Source organism: Rhamphochromis longiceps, linkage group LG2 (assembly GCF_057381845.1).
Source record: "Rhamphochromis longiceps isolate RC_006_pf linkage group LG2, R_longiceps_female_GT1.1, whole genome shotgun sequence".
NCBI lineage: Eukaryota > Metazoa > Chordata > Actinopteri > Cichliformes > Cichlidae > Rhamphochromis > Rhamphochromis longiceps.
In genome coordinates, this window is record NC_140558.1 from 8,396,561 (window position 1) to 8,415,526 (window position 18,966).

The 18,966-nt window shown below is 41.6% G+C and overlaps 1 protein-coding gene across 1 annotated transcript in view; it reads left to right on the forward strand.

Annotated features, from left to right (window-relative positions):
- The window catches only part of afg2a (AAA ATPase AFG2A), a 110,207-nt gene that overhangs the window by 19,699 nt on the left and 71,542 nt on the right, over positions 1–18,966 (forward strand). The window contains exons 11-15 of the mRNA XM_085416748.1: positions 1,694–1,851; positions 11,003–11,212; positions 14,675–14,728; positions 15,031–15,110; positions 17,924–18,050. Coding sequence (XP_085272874.1) covers positions 1,694–1,851; positions 11,003–11,212; positions 14,675–14,728; positions 15,031–15,110; positions 17,924–18,050 — 629 coding nt within the window. The remainder of the gene's footprint in view (positions 1–1,693; positions 1,852–11,002; positions 11,213–14,674; positions 14,729–15,030; positions 15,111–17,923; positions 18,051–18,966) is intronic.

Sequence of the window (18,966 nt, forward strand, 5' to 3'; positions counted from 1 at the left end):
TCTTCCCCTCTCTCCCTCGCTGTCTGTCTGTCTGTCTGTCTGTCCCTTGCCTAGTCAGACGGGTCCTGGAAAATATAAACAGGATGCACTCTTGTCTGATCGTAAATCCCCTCTCGTCTGCTCTCTGGCCCCAAGCCCTGGACCACGTCCGTTCCCCTACAGCCCTCTCCACTCCGTCTCCTATCCAGACCCCCTCCACCCCAACCCTGTTGCTCAGAAGAGGAAGCCAAGAGTGTGTTTGTGTGATATGTGCACATGTGCATTGAGAACGGTTGTGTGTTTAATATACTGTTACCCAACACTGGGGTTGGAAACGTGGTTGTGGGCTGGTTTTGTAACTACTAATCATTGGCCACATTTAGCATGTAATTAACTCAGAGAAGACCTGTCCTCCCACCTGTAGGGGTTAAATCTCCACAGCTGGATGCAAGCTGATCCACACATGGCGTTTCGCATGCTGTCATTGCTTTACTCTTTGCATTTCTCCTTACATTTTTAGCAGTGATGGCAAGCAGCATTGACCCTAGGCCTACTTGCAAATCTTTTACACTTTAAGTAAATTGGAAGGTTTTTAAAACTGTACATGACCAATTGGAATCCTTGTGCACTGATCCGATTCATGCAGTAACACTGCCGATGTTTGCACAGTTCTAATTTCACCTGTACAGTACATCAGGCTCCTTTTGAAGTAAACAACAGATTCTGTTTAAACAAAAAGTGTAAGAACATCCTTTGTTGAGAACGTGCTTCAGAACAAGATCCTTAATCAATCTTCATTTCCCCCGTGACACAGATAACAACTGTGGTTGTTAACTGATTGTGGAAAAGCAGGAAAAAGAAAACTAAGTTCCCTTTACAAGTGCTGCTTAGCCTCCTCTAAATAAGGCACTTGACCGCAGCTGCTCGGCATCCAACAATAGAAGACAGAGCGGCTTTCTATGGTTAGCAGGCATGTTTAATGACCTTTCCAGTAAATAAATAATTTTTTCTAACCTTTTCTTCAGAAGTATGTGCTCTATGTCAGTCATCACCTCACAATTTTTAAAAGCTAACTCGGCCCAGACTGTTTTCCTCGTGAGATCACTCTGCATTGACTGTTTTTGCAGAGCGAAACAAAGGCTCATTTTTTGATACTGACACATCAGTGTTTGTTTTCTTATCTTCTTTTTATTCAGTTGCAGACTAAAGGCATTCAAACCTTAAGCTCTTCAATTACACTCTCCTTCCCTTCTGCCTGCTTACTTTTCTCTGCAGGCCCAATTATTTTCACCGTCAAAAGGGGAATTAGCGTTCATTTTAAGATTTGCATTCACTAGGTGTGTATCATCACAGCAAGTACAAGCCTGAACGTTTTGAGTTAAAAAAACGGACTTGGTGCATATGGGTTTGGAATGAAACTGAAGAAAAATGGCACAAGCATTTCTTTTTTAGGCAGTGGATCCAGAACTCTTTTTGAATTTGAAATGATCCATCTTTTCTATAATATGTCAGCCTGAATGTTTTCAGGGAAAGCTTCTTTTTTCGTTTTGTTTTTAAAGTTGTTATACGTCAAACAAAAAGGCTTCCCTTCAGGTCAAACCTGTGTCAAGTCAGTTCTTTTTTTTTTTTTTTTTCTTTATTCAGCATGAAGTTGTTTTCCACTTCTGATTCGGTGACAGATTTACAGTAGCTGATGTAAACCTTCTCTGTGCAGGTTTGCACGCACTGAGGCGAGCACTGGGAGGTTCCCATCAACCACCGTCTGACCAGCAGCTAATGGGGACAGTGACAGTCACTCTGCAGGACCTCCAGTGGGCCATGTCTGTAGTGAAGCCCAGTGCCATGAGGGAGGTTGCTATTGATGTCCCCAAGGTACATTAACTTACACAACTAGTCTGTTTGTTTGTTTTTTCCATTCATTCTCTCATGACTTAAGCTCATTTAGACTCATCTGTCTGTCTTCTTAAAGGTGAAAAACATATCTTTTTAAAAATTCACTCATCTATAAGAAATGACCCTCATATTGATCTTGGAGTTAGTAGAAGCTGATGCTTCCAGATTGCACTATAAAGCTAAGCTCCTGTTCTAGCAGGAATTTTTATTTGGCCATTTGGCATAAACTCCAAAGGTAGGGTGTTTTCGCACATGCAGGGTTTAGTCCATTTCAGTTGAAATCTGGTTCATTTTCTCCCTTGGGCTGGTTCGTTTGTGCAGGTGTGAACACAGTAATCAACTCTTCCAAAAGAGTCTCGGTCCGACCCAACTACCAGGTATATATTACAAGTTTAAGCTAAAAAACTTCCTGTAGCCACGTTTGCTTTGTATCCTGAATGTGGAAAGGTACTATAGATGTGCAAAAATCTGTACAGGCTAGCAACTAGCTGTGAATATAAAACCTCTGTGATCTCCAATAGTCTAGAACACAGCACTTTCTTCCTGTATTTACTTTTGTTGCTTCCGCTCCAGACACATCTGGCCAATGAGCCGACTGAACCTGCTCACATGGTTTGTAGTGACGCGTTTTGGTTTGCTCAGAGTTCTTTTGGATTTTTTTCTGTGCAGAAAGAAACCAAATCATGAGGAAAAGCTACAAGTTTACAAACTCATCAACTGATTCAGACAGGAGTAAACGACCTACAGGTGTCAAAACACCCTTAATCATTCTCGTAGGTCCATGATGTAAAATTGTTAGAGTAGGAACATCAAATGATGTCATAGTGACTAAATTTAACTCCTGGGTTCATTAGTTCCTGAAATGGTTCCTAACCTTTGGAAATAGGCTAACAACTGTTAATGGGAGTGAAAGTTAAGCTGCAGTTATAGTGACAGCTTCTGAGTGTTTTTCTTCCAGTTATAGAGCCAAAAGAAGGAAATAAGGAAAAAAAGCGAGCTAACGTCAGAGAGTGCAACGTCTGCTATGCAACAGACAGGAAGCACAGGCACCGTAAAAACTAAATTAAACAGATATCTCTGCTGACGCCATAAAGAAATCTGGTTCTTGAGTTGCTAAATGTTCCACTATGATCACCACTCTCACTGACGTGATTATTCCTTGTCCACAAACTGTATAACAGACGTAATCGTGGTGACGTCACACATTGATTTCCAACTCTGCATTTCAAAACCTCAACATTTGAGCAGCTGCACTCTAGGTCTTTCTCGCCTTATGAGAAGAGAGACTGGAGTGCTGTTATCAGTTATCAGTTAAGGCTAGCAAGCTTAGTCAGCCAGCTGAACCATAGACGTATAGACACTATACTTGCTAATTAGTGCTAATCAAATAACTACCCTAACACAAGAATTTCACTCACAAAAACCGGAGCACAAACTTCTAGGATGATCTGTACCACATAGCAGGATTTGAAATGCTCTGAAAGGTGGTCAGTAATTTGTTTTTAATGTATTGCTCCTGAATATAAACTTATTAATTTCATATCTTAAGAGTTTCTGGGGATCGATCAGCTTAAACCTCCGGTTGGGCCACGCTTCCGTTCAAGTCATGAGCAATGCCTTTGAAATTCTCACTATGTCAACTTCATGACATTTAACAGATTGTTATTATGAAAGTGTCAGTTAGTGCCAGGTTAAATCTAAAGGGACAGAGCTCTGAGGCTGGGCTTGTACTCACATGTGGACATAGAAACGCATGAAGACTTTTGTTTGTTCATTTTCAACTGGAGCTGGATGTCAAAGAGTAGTCTGGGAAAAATTAAGAGACCTTCTCTTCACATACTTGACTTATTTATGGCATCATTCATAATGACACAGTCTGGATGAGATGATGAGAGGAAGTAGTCTGGTTTGTTTCATTCGATCTTTGTTTCATCGAAAGGAGAATGAAAATCTCTAAACTAAACAGAATCGCGAGAAAAGCTCAAAGAGAGCAGCAGCAGCAGCGGTCTTCCTGTGTATTTTATTGTCCCTTTTAAATGCACATGAAACAATCCCTTAACTACTCTCTGACCACTGAATTACCAGCAGATGAGGGTCAGGCTGAGGAAGAGTGGAAATGACCCCGTGGCCATTTTACCCTCCGCTACAATGAAGATGAATCACTTGTTCTTAGTGGATGAAGGGAGAAAAATGGAGCAAAGGAGGGGAGGGACAGAGGGGAAGGAGAGATGAGAGGACAGTGGTGAGACTCCAGGATGTTTTGGAGTTTGCATGTGCAAGACATAACGGACAGGAAGAGGGCTAACATCATCCTCCACCGGTAATTGAAAGCAGATCGGGTCGCTAACGGTTCCTGCCAGCAACCAAAAAAAGAGAAAGCGAAAAGAAGAAGAAACGTCCTTCCTATCCCTTCACCTCCACCCGCCTCCCCTTTTCTCTGCAGCACTCTGCACTGAGCTCGCCCAGAGACATTCAGTCCTTGTGGCCGGTTCCTGGAAACAAGAGAGGAGTGAGTTTGAGTTTGGATTTTTTTTTTCTCCTCTCCTTGCACAGCTCAGTTGAAAGGGCAGCCGCAGAGCCCCGGACTTGATTATATCCACATGAGTGCAAACATTTGTTTCTAATCCATTTTATATAAGAAACTTCCAGTGGTGCCGGATAAGTACATGCCTCGAGTTCCTCCGAAACCTTCTCAGATCACAGATCTAGAGATTTTACAGAATATGCCTCTCAATTTACCATTTATTTATGATTAAATACATCAGAAGTTTGATTTAATCCTTTGTTTGCTCTGTGATGAGAAATTCTTCAAACTATCTCAGTTTACCCAGTTTTTTTTTTAATGAACATCTTCCACTTTATAGCCTGGCTTTAATATTTTTATTTGGCAGCTGTATAACAAGCCTATTATTCTTCCTTTTAAACATACTCCTTGTCTCTCTTGACTTTTTTTTGTCTGTGAAGTCCCCCACACCCCTCCTCACAGCCCCATCAAAGGACCCGAGCTTGAGAAGGCCCCTTGTAAAGTTCAGAAAACAACAGTAAAAGATAATAACTGGGTCTCGTACAAAAAGGAAGAGAGGGAAGAAGGGGGAGAAACACAGCAGAGCGAGGTGTGAGTCAAAACATTGCCTTCTAATTCCACAAACACTTCATTCGTGACAAAAGGCAGCTTACACTTAATGTGACTTTTTATTGTTATTTCTTACAATGACTCCATTGAGTCTGCAGAGGCAACTTAAAAAAAACAAAAAACGGGGGGAAGATGAGTGCATAAAGTTGTGTTGCACATCTGCTTCTTTGATAGAAACATGGGAATAATTGATTTGTAATTAAACGCCTGTGGATGTGGCTGCTAATTTGGAGGCTTACATGCTTTTTCTCTGCATTTGACCCTAGCAGCTGTTTGTTGTTTGCAGTTGAAAAGGAAATGTTCAATCATTGTACCTCCAGCCAATTTTAATATGTGTCTACCTGTGTCATCAGCGTAATCATCGAAAACTCTCAGGGACCTAAACTTCCAGGAAAACTGCAAAGTTCTAGAAAACATTCTTCTCTTGTGACCCGATGCTGCACTCATACATGTAAATAATAAATGCAGCCAATGAGGCCAGGAAAAATGTTTGGACCATCCCTGCAATTTTTTGCCTTTTTTCACCAAAAGTAATATCCAGCTGATTTATTGTTCCCTTATTGTCTAATATAATTTCTCGGAGTTGCAAAACATCACAAAGTAATGATACTATTTCAGTTTGAATGACTGCATAAACACTGCAAAACTTGGCAAAAAGTAAAAGCCGAGGCATGTAGTTGGAGAATTCACGTCATTCGCTTTAAATATCATCGGTATCAGCACAAAGCTGCTCAGTTATCATTTTTTGCCTTCTAATTATTTCTTTTATAAATGTTGTGTAATGTATGTCACAAAAACCTCCTTTTTTTTTGTCTCCCTCCATTTTTTTTCTAATCATGCTCACCTGTTCCCTCAATCTCCCGTGTTTTACAGATGACCTTATCTCACTTTTTATTTCATTTCATTACTCTCTGGGGCTTCAAATGGGCATTTTGCTTTGCTTACCTACTTTCGGCTTATCTTCTCATCTCTGCAGCACTGTTTTCTCTCTTTTTCCTTTCCTCGCCTCCCTCCCCTCCAACCATCCGTTACCCTCTCTCTCTCGCTCGCTTAGCGCTGTCCATAAATTGTTCGGTATTTACAGTATGTGGCCAGACGCCAGGTTTCCATTAGGTGCTCTGTTCCCCGGAGACGGCGCCGGTGGCCTGGGATGTGTTACCTTTGGATGGAGGGCAGTAGGGAGGGTGAGGGGGGACAAGCTTGTGAGGAGAGAATAGGAAGTAAAAAGGAAAAAAAGAGGGGAAGGGAAAGAGATTTGAGCATGTATTTAAGGCAGAGTGAGAGAGGGTGATAGTGAGAAGGTCAAGTGAGGAAAAAGGAATGAGTGGAGAGATATAAAAAATAGAAAGCTCTGGGAAGAGAAGGTAGGAAGGTAGATGTAAATAGCTTTTGCACTTGTTGACAGTAACAAGGTTACCTTCTTTTTTAGAAAATTTGACTGGTGCTCAACAGGTGGTGCTTGAATGACTGGTGTTTAGTAATGAAGAGTTCAGTGGAACCTTGTTTTGTTGTGGAGACGAACAATATCTACATCACGGGGTGAGAGGATAGAGTTTTCTGCCTCCTAATGTGAATAAAAAGCCATATCTGGTTGGAATTTGTTTCCGTGCGTGGCACCGCGGCACTTCCAGCACAGCTGTTACTTTAAGATTGCTCCCTGTAAGCCCCATCCTAACCACTCACATTTGTGCCTCTGCAGTACGCACTGGATCTCCTTCGCTGTATCAAACCTCGACCCTTCAATTTGAATTTCATTTTGGGAAAGTGGATGAAGTTCTGGGGAACTAAATCTGGCAAGTAGTGCTGGTGATGAGCAACAGTTGCCCTGGTCCTGCCCAAATTTGTGGTTTAGTAGTGATGGAAGCTCTCCAGAGATGCAGAAGAAAATAACTTTGAGGAGGAGCTTGATCATGTTTAAATCTTTTATGGCTTTTTATTTCTATGTGCAGGATCAAGGAACATTTTGAATGCACTTTGCACTGGCTTTCAGTTGAATTTTACTCTCACATGTCACATCGCATTGTTGAGTTCAAAGAATTAAAAGTTTTCAGTATTCAGAGTGTTTTCTGCATTTAGATTATTTGTGAAATTCAGACCTGTGGCACTTGAACTGAAAACTGTTTAACTAGAGCCTGTCTGTTTATTTTAACAGTCAGTCTAAAGGTACAAATGAAAAATACATGTAGAAACAAGTTTGGTAGGGCCAGAGGTGCCACCAAGGAGGGGCCGGGGGGGCACTGGCCCCTCCTGGCAAGACTGTCCTATGTTGGTAATATTTTTAATAAACATGAGCACAAGAGAAGAAGGCATCCTACAATGAGTTGAAACATTAACCCTTTAAAACCGGTCGGAGCGGGCACGCTCTGTTTTGCGTAACTATTTTTAAATCCCTGTAGAACCGGAACTGCGTAAGCTAGCGCAATTATTTTTTTTTGCATATGAAACTGGAGGAGTTGTACTTACATCTTATGCCATCAGCTTGTCCTAGGTCACAGTTTCCTTCCACATAAAGCTTTGCAAAAATTGCATAAAAGGCGCTTGCAGGAACAAAAACGTATATAAAGCATAAAGTCATGTTTGACTTTATGCTTTTCTGAATAGTTGCTGGGATGCTTAGAACTCGAATTGCACTGCTGGAAATAGTTTATTTTGATGCACATGCTGTTTTCTTTGCAAATTTGCATCATAGGATTGTTTTTCGTTTTTCCTGCAGTATATAGAAATTGGTGTATCTTAAAAATAAAACTATGAAGACACTCAAAATAAATTCCCTGTTGTTGTAAACTATTTTTTGCAACTTTTTTGTATTTTAAGTTTTGAGGGATAAACCTCCTAAATTTCTCCAGGTAGAAATATATGCAAAAAAAACCAAAAACGATTTTCATTTTTTTTGTAGTTTATTGCACTGTTTTGCAATTAATGTGGTTACTATGGACTTAATGCATACATATTATTAAAATATGGGCTATAACAGTTGTATTGATGTATAGCAACTTGAAATGCTCCCAGAAATGGCACTACAGCATGTAAAAATATAATATAAGCTCTGGCGGACTTGGTTCTATGGTAGGTCTTAAAGGGTTAACTTGTTATTTTTTTTTTTTTTACACACACAGACAGAAGGTTGGTGGCACAGCGTGTGCCACCCCAATATTTTTAGTGATCCTCATATGGCCACCCTTATGAAAAACAATCTGAAGGTGCCCCTGCTGGTGACAGCATCTTATGTCACCAGTACACAAAATAAGCTTAGAAGCAGAGGAGCTATTTCTGAACTACTGTGTGTAGATTTTACAGTATCCAGCTGTACTACATTGCATATGGACACATTGTTTGACTTCCTAAAAAAACAGGTTTCTCTCTTTCGTTCATGTGAATGTAATAAGACAAATCCAAATGTGGGAGGACAGAAAAGCAGTGCGATAGATAAAGACAGAAGTAAAACAGGAAGGAATGAGTGGGGGAAAGTGGATCTAAAAGGAGATGGGGGAAAAAAAGAATGAGAGGAGATGCAGACCGAAAGAAGCATAAGAGGTGAAACATAAGGAAGAAAGAATTGGTAACGAAGAAAGAGACAGGAAGGCTTTAGAGGCTTTTGGATGAGGCTGTCTCCTTATCTGCTTTATCTCCTCCGGTTGTTCACTGCCGGACCCTCTCCCTCCCTTCCTCCCTCCTTCCATCTGTCAGACAGACAGCTGTTGGCAGACTCGCTCTGTTGTTGTTCACTCTGTCCAGAGTCTCCCCAATCCAAGCCCTCAGTTCCTCCATCTCTTTCCAAATATGCTTTTATATTTCTCTCCTCTCCACCCGACCCCTGTCAACAGTTTGGAAGAACTTGACATTCTTTGCGATTTACTCGTGTGGTCAGAAAGTTAAAAAGGTCTTCCTGTGGGTTACATGAGAACATCAGTGACATCAGTGTGCAATCAGAGTTTATTTGGTCTGTTGCACTTATTGTTGGCGATGTGTTTGTATTTGAGTGTATTATGTGAGTCTGAGCTTTATATTGGAATAAAGGACTAATGGTGAGCATTTATTAGAGTTTGGGCACTCTCGTCCTCTGCCAGTGAGATACATATATAGTTTGCTTGATTGCATGTTATTGTTTGGGTGATTGATTGCATTGAACCAGAGGTGTTTTAGTCAACATTTTGATTGGATTCCAGACTCTTCTAAATCTGCTTCAGCTAATACTAAGATTGCCTCTTTTTCTTCTTTAACTTCTCTTCGATTGCCTGTTCACTGATAAGTGTTATATGCAGAGTCTAGCATCAGGTCAATTAAACCTCTGGATGTTGATCTGGTCAGTGTCAAAGGGGGTTTATAATCACTTTCAGCTGCTTTGGTGTTAATGAAATTAGCAACAGGTGCACTAGAGGGGCAACAGTGAGACAGTCTCCGCAACAGGAATGGTTTTACAGTTGGAGGCCACTGATATTTTCTCCCTGCTCATCTTTTCTGAAAGCTTTTTTTTTTTTTTTTTTTTTTTTAATATAGTCAATATAATAGTCAATGGTATTATGAGGTAGCATGAGGGGATACCTGGATCCCACTGGTGTGAATATGACAGACAAAAGAAACAGAAACAAACTTTGTGAGGATGGCCTGAGAGCCTGACGTCCTCAAGAGGGTGCTGTGCTCACAGCCTGGCATCGTGGCAAATGGCATTTGCCATAAAATACCAGAATAGGTGTGTGTACCGCTAGTGCCCCGTGCTTTTCACAGATCACCTTCACCTTGAGCACATGTGACAGGCGTAAAAGGGTCTGGAGAGGCTGTGGAGAACATTATACCGCCTGTAGCCTTGATCAGCATGACCAGTTTGGTGGTGGGTCAGTGATGGTCTGGGAAGGCATATCCATGGAGGAACGCACGGAGCTGTACAGTCTAGACAACGCATGAAATCCTTGGGCCCATTTTCAGATACACTAGTATACTGGGTCCTGGGTTCCTCCTGGTGCACTGGTGCATGGCAATGCCTGACCTCATGTGGTGAAAGTATGCAGGCAGTTCCTGGAGAATGAAAGAATTGCCACCATGCTTGCCAATGGAAAACCTCTGGGGCATTATGCTTCAGCCTAACTGATGCCACCAGGTTGGACTTTAGCCTTTCCAGGAGCCATGCAGACAAACACATGTTTGTATGTCCACGAAATGACATCTTTTTGTTCCTAACACATTACCCAATCCTGGGTATCTGAGGGAGGACACTCAGCAGAACAGAAGCAAGCCATCATGCTGTCATGTACAACAAATTGAAAACACAAGTTGTTGTTTTTTTGGCCACATCAATAGAATCTTCTCTTACTGTACCTTACTCACCAAATTTTTCTCCTCCCTGCAACTTGGTCCTCTTTCCCAAAATAAAATTCAACTTGAAAGATCGTCATTTTGACTCATTGTCAATTCCATCATTGAGACGTAAATGCAAGGGGATAGAAGAGTACTTTCACAACATGATAACAGCTGAAAGCTTAAAACAGTCTAAAGATGAAACACTAAATATTTGTTGTATTACCTATACTAAAGAATTTATTTTTCAGCCTATCCCAGCTGTCGTAGGGCGAGAGGCGGGGTACACCCTGGACAGGTCGCCAGTCTGTCGCAGGGCTAACACAACCATTCACGCTCACATTCACTCCCGCATTCACACCTATGTGGCAATTTGGATTAATCAATTAACCTATCCCTGTACCCCGCCTCTCGCCCTATAACAGCTGGGATAGGCTCCAGTGCCCCCCGCGACCCTGAAAAGGATAAGTGGAAGCGAATGGATGGATGGATGGAATTTATTTTTCATTCCTTGAACATTTATAACAAAAGGTTTGTTATTAGTGTGTGAGGTATTTTATTTTGAAAGTCATTTGGGATAAAGAGAACATGCCTTGGTTTCGGTAACTTGTTAGAGAGCTGCATTATTAAACTACATTTGTAACTATTTACCCCCTCCCCCCCAAAAAACAAAAAACATTGTATTACTTCATTCCCTCGTTCCAGGTCCGCTGGTCAGATGTGGGTGGGATGGAAGAAGTGAAGCTAAAACTGAAGCAGGCAGTGGAGTGGCCCCTGAAGCACCCAGAGGCCTTCACCCGCATGGGGATCCAGCCACCTAAAGGCGTTCTTCTCTATGGGCCTCCGGGCTGCTCGAAGACCATGATTGCCAAGGCTCTGGCTAATGAAAGTGGGCTCAACTTTCTGGCTATTAAAGTGAGTTTCCTCCATGAAATCTTAAGAATAATCCTTTGCTATCTTTCTTTAGATGAGATTTAATAGAGAATTTTGCTTTTCTGTTATGCAATGGATGATGAGTTGAAATCAAAAAAGGCACTGGGCCAAAGCTTGCTGTTTTTTCCAAACTTTCATACATAAATATGAACAAATAATGTTTTACAGATGTGCCTGTTCATATCATATTCTTGGTTGAGTGCTCTGCCAAAACACTGCATATGACTCAGCCATTAGTTAGATGATGGGTGATTTGTTGAGTCAATCTCAACTCCCAGTCCAAGCCTTTTTAGCGGAACCTCAGTAACAGCAGTGTTTATGTACGTTGCATTGTCATTCCCTCAGAAACCAACTGGAAGAACTTAGTGAAATTACCTCCCTTTAACGTGCATGTGTTGAACAGTTGTGTTTCACATCTTCACTGAAATTTAAAGATGTTTGCACCAAGTTACCTGCTTCACAACTCCACGTTTTTAGCATAGATTGTATACAAAAAAAAAGAAATTACTACAATGAAATCAATCAGTCGTATCATATTTGTTTTTTGGAGGTAGATGTTGCCCTATTTAGACAAGAAGGTTAGTGCTAAGTTATTAGCTAATGTGTAGATCACTCCTTCATCCAAAGACTGTACTGGTGCGTTGCATAGACACAGATACCAGCTAATAAGTGACATGCAAGAAGCAAATACTAAAATTTCAATCACCAAAACAATGAGCACAAACTAGTAAAATGGGCTCTTAGTACCATTAAACACACACGGGGCCATATGATTTGTCAGATAATTGCATTAAAAGGAAACCACAAACGCAGATGGGAACTCCACTTAACTGACATTTATCTCTAGTCTGTCAGTGAGATGTAAGAGTTAAATGAACACTGAGATATCATTTGTGTTGAAGTAGCAGTGGTGATGTTTCCCTAATGACCTGAAGGCAGATTGGCGGGCCAGCTTCCTCTGCACAGAGCTTCCTTGCTTGCCCTTTGACCCCGTGTTTATCCTCTTTCATTCATCACTCCATCTTCTCTGCCACGTTAGCCTCGCTGCCCTCCAAGCACGGTTGACAGAGATTGATTGATCAGCTTGCTGAATTGTTATCAGTGAATATTTTTAAAGAATGTTGCCATGAAGACAAAAAGCCAAGACAGAAGCTCTCAAGTGGCACCATTAAGCCAGGAGCAAATCTAGATGTGAACTGCAACGTCTTTACCCGAATCAAATCCTGTCGCAAACCTCTGGGATCGACGGAAGGCAGTGCTCCTTTTGGCATGATGTTGGGGTCGAGGATACAACGTTTATGGCAGTTGGTGAAAAACAAAGGGTAGCACTGTAGAAACCAAAAATGTTGTTACACTTACTCTAAAAACAAATATCCCCCTGAAAATTACAAAACGTGCTGTTTCCTAATTACAATAATCAGGTTCAATGTGCAATAGCATTTTAATGGAGCAAATATAATCCAGAGGAATACGAGTTGTTTAATGTCTGTGCACGCACATTAGTCCTGGTGACTATTTCTAGCATTTGATACAAAGTTACTGCTTTTTTTTTTTTTAAAGAGTTTTATTATAATCTTGTGCTGCAAGTTTCAAGTCGTCACAAAAAGAATCAGTGAGAAGGGTAAAAACATCCTGTCCCTCCTGCTGAAAGCCACTCTCACCATCTGAAATAACACTATCAGGTTTTTCCAGAGTAGCGGTTGCTTTGACATAGATACTTTATCCAGATTTAAATGTGGATACTTTAAGGCTCAGTCTGTTTCCTCTGTGTGAAAAGCCCTATTATCATCTTGTCAATTTTAGTTTCCTCTCGCTGCAGCCACTCAAATCCACTCAAATCCACAGATGCATACGTGCACACTAACACACACATACGGAGACTGCTCATATCTCTACATTGTCAATGGTTTTAAACTCACCATGTCCACCCTTTGGCTCTACAACAGAGAGTGAGGAACCAGGGATTAATGAGTCAACCTCCTCACTTACTGCAGGAGACAAAGGGGCTGGGAGTTAAGTGTCGTCTCCTCGGTGAGCCCAGAGGCGTTGAAAGGGTGGATTGCAGTGGAGGAAGTTCTTCTGAGGTTTGAGTGGATGTTTATCTGCTCTGAGCAAGGGAGATATGAGGGAGAAAAGGACTAGGAAGTTAAGAAGAAGAGAGAGAACTGGAGGTTTATTTTGTAGTAATTTGAGTAAAATTAGTCATAATAGCAGTTTAAGTAGAATTAAATGAAGTGAGTACATTTTTTAGCGTCCACAATTCCCTCATCCACAATGAAATGCCGGAAATGGCTTAATCGCCTCCTATTTTGTCAGGAAATAACAAGCGTATGCTTTCCAGTAATTATCTATTTGAACAAGCAGGTTGTTTGTTATGCCAAACGTCTCTCTGATCGATGCTCTTCAATAGCATACTGACATTGAACGCGTCAGTGAGATGCTTTCCTAGTACAGTATTAGTTGATTTGCTGCTGCAGAGCATTTAAACATATCTTAAGTATATTCCATGCTTCTTGTAAAAACCCAGATGTAACTGTCCAAGCTGTGAGGGAAAACTCAAGAAACCATTTTCAAACATCTCTGGTTTTAGGCTGACAGGAGGCCAAAAATGAAGAGGGGAAAAAAGTATCCTCTCAAACATAACCGGCAGAGTGTGGATGTGGTCTTAGTAGCAGTGGTATCTGGAGGAATTAGTGTCTTCCAGTTGGAAGAAACTGCAACTAAATGGAAATAAAATGCTCATTTATCACTGTCAGCAAGGCTGGGTAAAAACCTTGACAAATTTGGCTGCTGTCCTGCACACAGTTTTGATCTGGCTGAGCCAATGCAGTGTTTGGTTTTGGTTACAAACCTTAAATTTTATCTGTGAGAATGAGCCCGAGATTTAATTTGGTAGGTTGTGATGCCAGCTACAGTTATCGTGGCGTTCATAGTAGGTACTGGTAGCACTATTGTACTAACAGTAACAAGGGAGGCCGCAGCAGCAAACAGTACTGTTTATTTGCCAAGTGAACCACAGGTGTTGCATAAAGCAGTACACAGTGTCCAGTAAACATCGAAAGAGTACTGTGGAGGTACGCACTCACACACACGTGCACGCACTGCTGTAATCTGTAACATTCTTACGCTGTATTATCATTGTTTGTTTTTCACCGGGCTCTTTGTAGCCTGCAAAAGATGTGACAAAGAAGCAGCTGCTGTGTGGTCACAGTTTAAACAGCTATGCTAACAGGACTGCCTCCAGATGAAGCTTCAGGATAAAAAAGGAATGATTAGTCATAAAGGTGCTAGTAATTAAGGCAAATGAATTCTTTCTGGACAGAATAAAACCCACATCAAAGTGTTTTGAGTATTAGTTAATATAATTTAGCATTTCAGGTTGTAAATATGTCACGTTTTAGACTAGCTTGAATAACTTTAAATCGCTTTAAACTTTTCTTTCAGGGCCCAGAATTACTGAGTAAATATGTTGGGGAATCTGAACGAGCTGTGAGAGAGGTATGTGCATTTAACATCCTTGTTTTTTATCATTTACATATACGTATATATATAAGTTGTGTAAGCAGAAAGTTATGCAAACTGAGTTGATTTCCTGGCCTCTTTATTTCCTCCGTCCATGCTCTGGATATTTTTGGTTGTTTACGCAATGAAAGGATGACCTGAGATGTAATTCATGGCATTAATGAGTGTTGTATTTCCTCTGTATGTTTGTGCGCACTTCTGGTTGGGAGTGATTCACAAGTCCGGTTAAACATTTGTCCTGTTTTCCTCTTTTCTATTGTTGCTGACGCTGCTCGCAGGTGTTTCGGAAGGCGAGGGCCGTCGCTCCCTCCATCGTCTTCTTTGACGAGATTGATGCTCTCGCAAGTGAAAGAGGAAGGTACAGTATGTTCTTTTCATAGTCTTCGTACATAATAATCCCCCCCCCCCCTTTCCTCCTCTGCTCTGTTCATTCCTTGTCCAGTCATGATGATGCACAATCATCACTGTGGTCGGCTTTAGTTCACCAGCCTTAATCTTTGACCCCCCGCAGATCTCACAGTTAATTCATATGAGGGTTAGCGCAAACATCCCAGGAAGTCTGCATGACTGCACTATCCAAGCCAGCCACTCAGTTCTCGTCGTGTCTCCTCAAACTTCTGCGGCTTTTCACTCCCGGTGAACACAGAACACAGTCTTGTCTGGAGGAGCTTTAGTGGGATGGCACTGGGAACATCTGTGGCTTAAAGGAAAGAGGACGAGGGGGAGGGAGGGGGGGCGGACAGAGGACACAGGCCGGAGGCGCACAAACACTTCATTGTGCCCTTCCACAGCAGATGGGGAAGGCCAAATATGCAGCAAGCTTCCTGGTTAAACCAACCGATGAAACTAAGTTGTAGGAAGGAGCAGAGAAAGGCCAATGGGCAGTCTTTGTAACCTTTGTGAGTGGGCCCTTTGTCAAAGCATCACATTCTGCTTCTAAGACAAAACATATTTTGATAACTGTACTTTTGTTAACGGGCTTCCGCTCATGAGATGTTGAATTTTTAACATCTTATATTCCCTTGACCTTAGTCTTAGACTTGATAAGCTAGGCCTTTCACTAGGCTGAGCTTTAGAGCTTGTGACTTATAATGCAGTCTTGGCTCTTGCGCTGCAATCAGCATACAGGATATACTATTGCAACTTTGATTCATCCATTTGCCAGCGGGACTGACGAGCATTTTGGCTCTTACGATATGATTGAGCCTGGCTTTCTCATTATCTCCATGTCCAATTTTGTGATTGATCTCAACGAGAACCAACTGTGAGGTGGCAACGATCGACGTTTGCCTGGATGTGTGCCTTGAGCCCACTCACTGTTTTAAAAATGCACTTAGCGCTGATCTGTAAAGGTTATTTATTGGTGTTCACTTCCTGCCATGTTTAATCAATGAAGTGCCTCGCGCATGCCGGCAAGAATTTAAAACTGTTGACACAACCAGACAGTCTCTGCCGGATTGTGAGCCCGTGCGTGTGTGAGAGATTGCGTTTTTCTTTTCGAGGCAGGACAAACACCTGTAAATCTGTCAGCCTACCTGCCACGAGTCTAAACTGGTGAAATGAAATGAAGAAAATTGAAGAAAGACGGAAACAGAGGCCAAATTTGAGAAGCAGAGAGTGATTGGTTTTACTTCTGATAAGTTTTTTCCCACATAATAGCACCTTTTAATGCTTTCCTTTTTATTTCTGTTTTCCTTTTTTTTTCTCTGTTTTGTTTTTATCGTCCCATCCTCAGCTTGTTTTTTGTTCAGTTTCTCTTTTTCTCCTCCTCATGACTTTTTTCTGTTTATTTTCCCATGATAACTTTTCTCATCTTGCGCCTTTGCTACTTTTCTCTTCAAGCTGCCATCCCAATTCATTGCAGCTTCCTTGGCATCTCCCCTCGCCCAAACTTTGTCTCTCCCCCTTCCCCCCACCCCCTTTTCTGTCTCCCTTCATATCTCAGCGACAGAGCTCTTTTGTGTTCCTCTGCAGCCTTGTCTGTGCTAATGACGTCTGGCACTTCCGCTGGCCCTGTCAACAGAGACTGTGTGTGTGTGTGTTTGAGCTTGGAGGGATAGCTGTCTGCACTGTGTTATGGAAAATAACCACCTTGTTATGCAGTGACTAATGCAACGATGAGCTTTTTTTGTTTTTTACGATACAGCTGTCGATTTGCTATTATGCAGTTCTTCTGTCCCACTGTTGCAATGGACGAAGTGGTCCGTCACTGCAATGTATAAAGTTTTGTTTGGTAAAAACTGTTCCTGGATGTTCAGGTAGCCTCAGATGGCTGACCTTACTCATTCACTGACCCCTTTAACATTTGGAAGCTGCTCAATCTTTAAATTTTGCTCCATTTAGGTGAAAGGGAACAGCCTGTCTTTCCTTCTTTTACCCTTCTCTGACTCATTTTCAGTAGAGCATCTCAATACTTTGGTTTACCTTTGAATTACATGAAATATTTGCATAGATCGGCTTTCGCTTCTTCATCACATTGACTTCAGGTGAGGCAAGATATTCACAAGTCCAAACAAAGGGACGTATTTAACAACCAAAGAAGAGCTGCTTTATTATAGAGGGATTGCCTGTTTTCTGCTGCCTTGTTTTGAGTTCAGTTTAATACGTCATTGGCAAGAGAGCTCGCTTTTGCTGCCAGTTTTTTTGAAAGAAGTATTGTGCTAATGAAAGTGTCTGCTTGCCGAATGTCAAATGTTCCCTTCAAGTACTCAAGAACTGGCAAATTTTCCTGATTATGTAGAATTGTAAATATTGTGATGGATGATAAAGTTTTTCAGCATGTGTTGTACCGCACTCCTGAGAGAAAAAGGATGAATTCTTCTACATATCTGGATCATTTATCTTCCCATTCATCCATCACGCATGTAACTTCATTATCCCTTATCCTTTACTCTCATTGCTCCGAGTATTTCTTTTCTGTGCATTTCCTCCTTTCCACGTTCATACCTTTACAGGTCATGGTGTTCTTCCTCCCTTCCCATCCATCATTTAGCTGTACTTCACTTAACACTCAGTAATTCAATAATTAAGTTTTTCACCCGATTCGAGGTAATTTATATACGTCCTTTCCTGTCTCCGTTATCCATTTAATCATCCAGCCACACATCGCTTTCTTCTCTCTTTTCCATCTTCTTTCGCTCATCTATCTTCTGTGCTTCTCCATGCCTTCAGCTCCTCTGGTTCCAGTGGTGTGGGGGACCGGGTCCTGGCTCAGCTCCTGACAGAGATGGACGGCATCGAGCAGCTCAGAGACGTCACCGTTCTGGCTGCCACCAACCGGCCTGACATGATCGATAAGGTAAACAGACGCCGGCTCTCTGTCTTCATCTCTCCATCCTCCTCTTTGGTCCATGATTGATAAGCTTGAGGAGATGTTTAGTTTGTCTCCCTTGTCTACTCCTCTCCCTCCCTTACTTTGTTGTACGTGATTGATAAGGTTAAAGGCCGCTTGCCCCGCTCCGTCTTCTGTGACTTGCTCTTCGGATGCTGATGCCATTAGTACGTCGTGGTGCACTTTATATGGTTTCAGTTGCATCCATAATAAATTGTTCTAAGTAACTCGATCTACCTTCATGCTTCTACCCTTTTAGTTTACTTTAGTGGAATAACTGCTGCCAAAGCATTTTTTTTTGTCCTCTTTCTGACCCAAACCAATTCACATATCTGATTAGAAATTAGGCTGTAATATGATGAGGTCATCAAATATAATAAATTCTTCGTTTCATTTTAGCCTCCGGGGATTGGGAGCATTAGTGATTGGGAGCTCAAGCCAAGCCGCTAAACATCTACAACCGCTTTACCTTTACGTTTAATTTGCTTCATTTAAAACTCAGTAAAGGTCAAACATTTGTCTCATTGTCATTTCTACTTCCTCTCCTTGACAATTTGAAGATCATACTCCCGTCTTTTCTCCCTTAGCCTCCCTCTGTTTTTATCTCCTCCTTTCTCTTTTCTCCACAAAACCTGTGTTTGGTATCCACCCATCTCTGTTTTAATGAAATTTCCTGAGTGCTGATCAAAGACTGAGCCTGTGCCTTGTCAAGAAGGACACAGGAAAGGAGAATGTCGCCGTGCTCTGTAAGCTTCTGCACAGGCAGCCCTTTCTCAGTTTTTCTTCTGCTTTTTTTGCGGTAGGGTGTCCTCCGATATTGAGTTTAAAAAATACTTTGATGTTACACATTTTAAAAGACGGTATCACGTCCTAATTTAACATG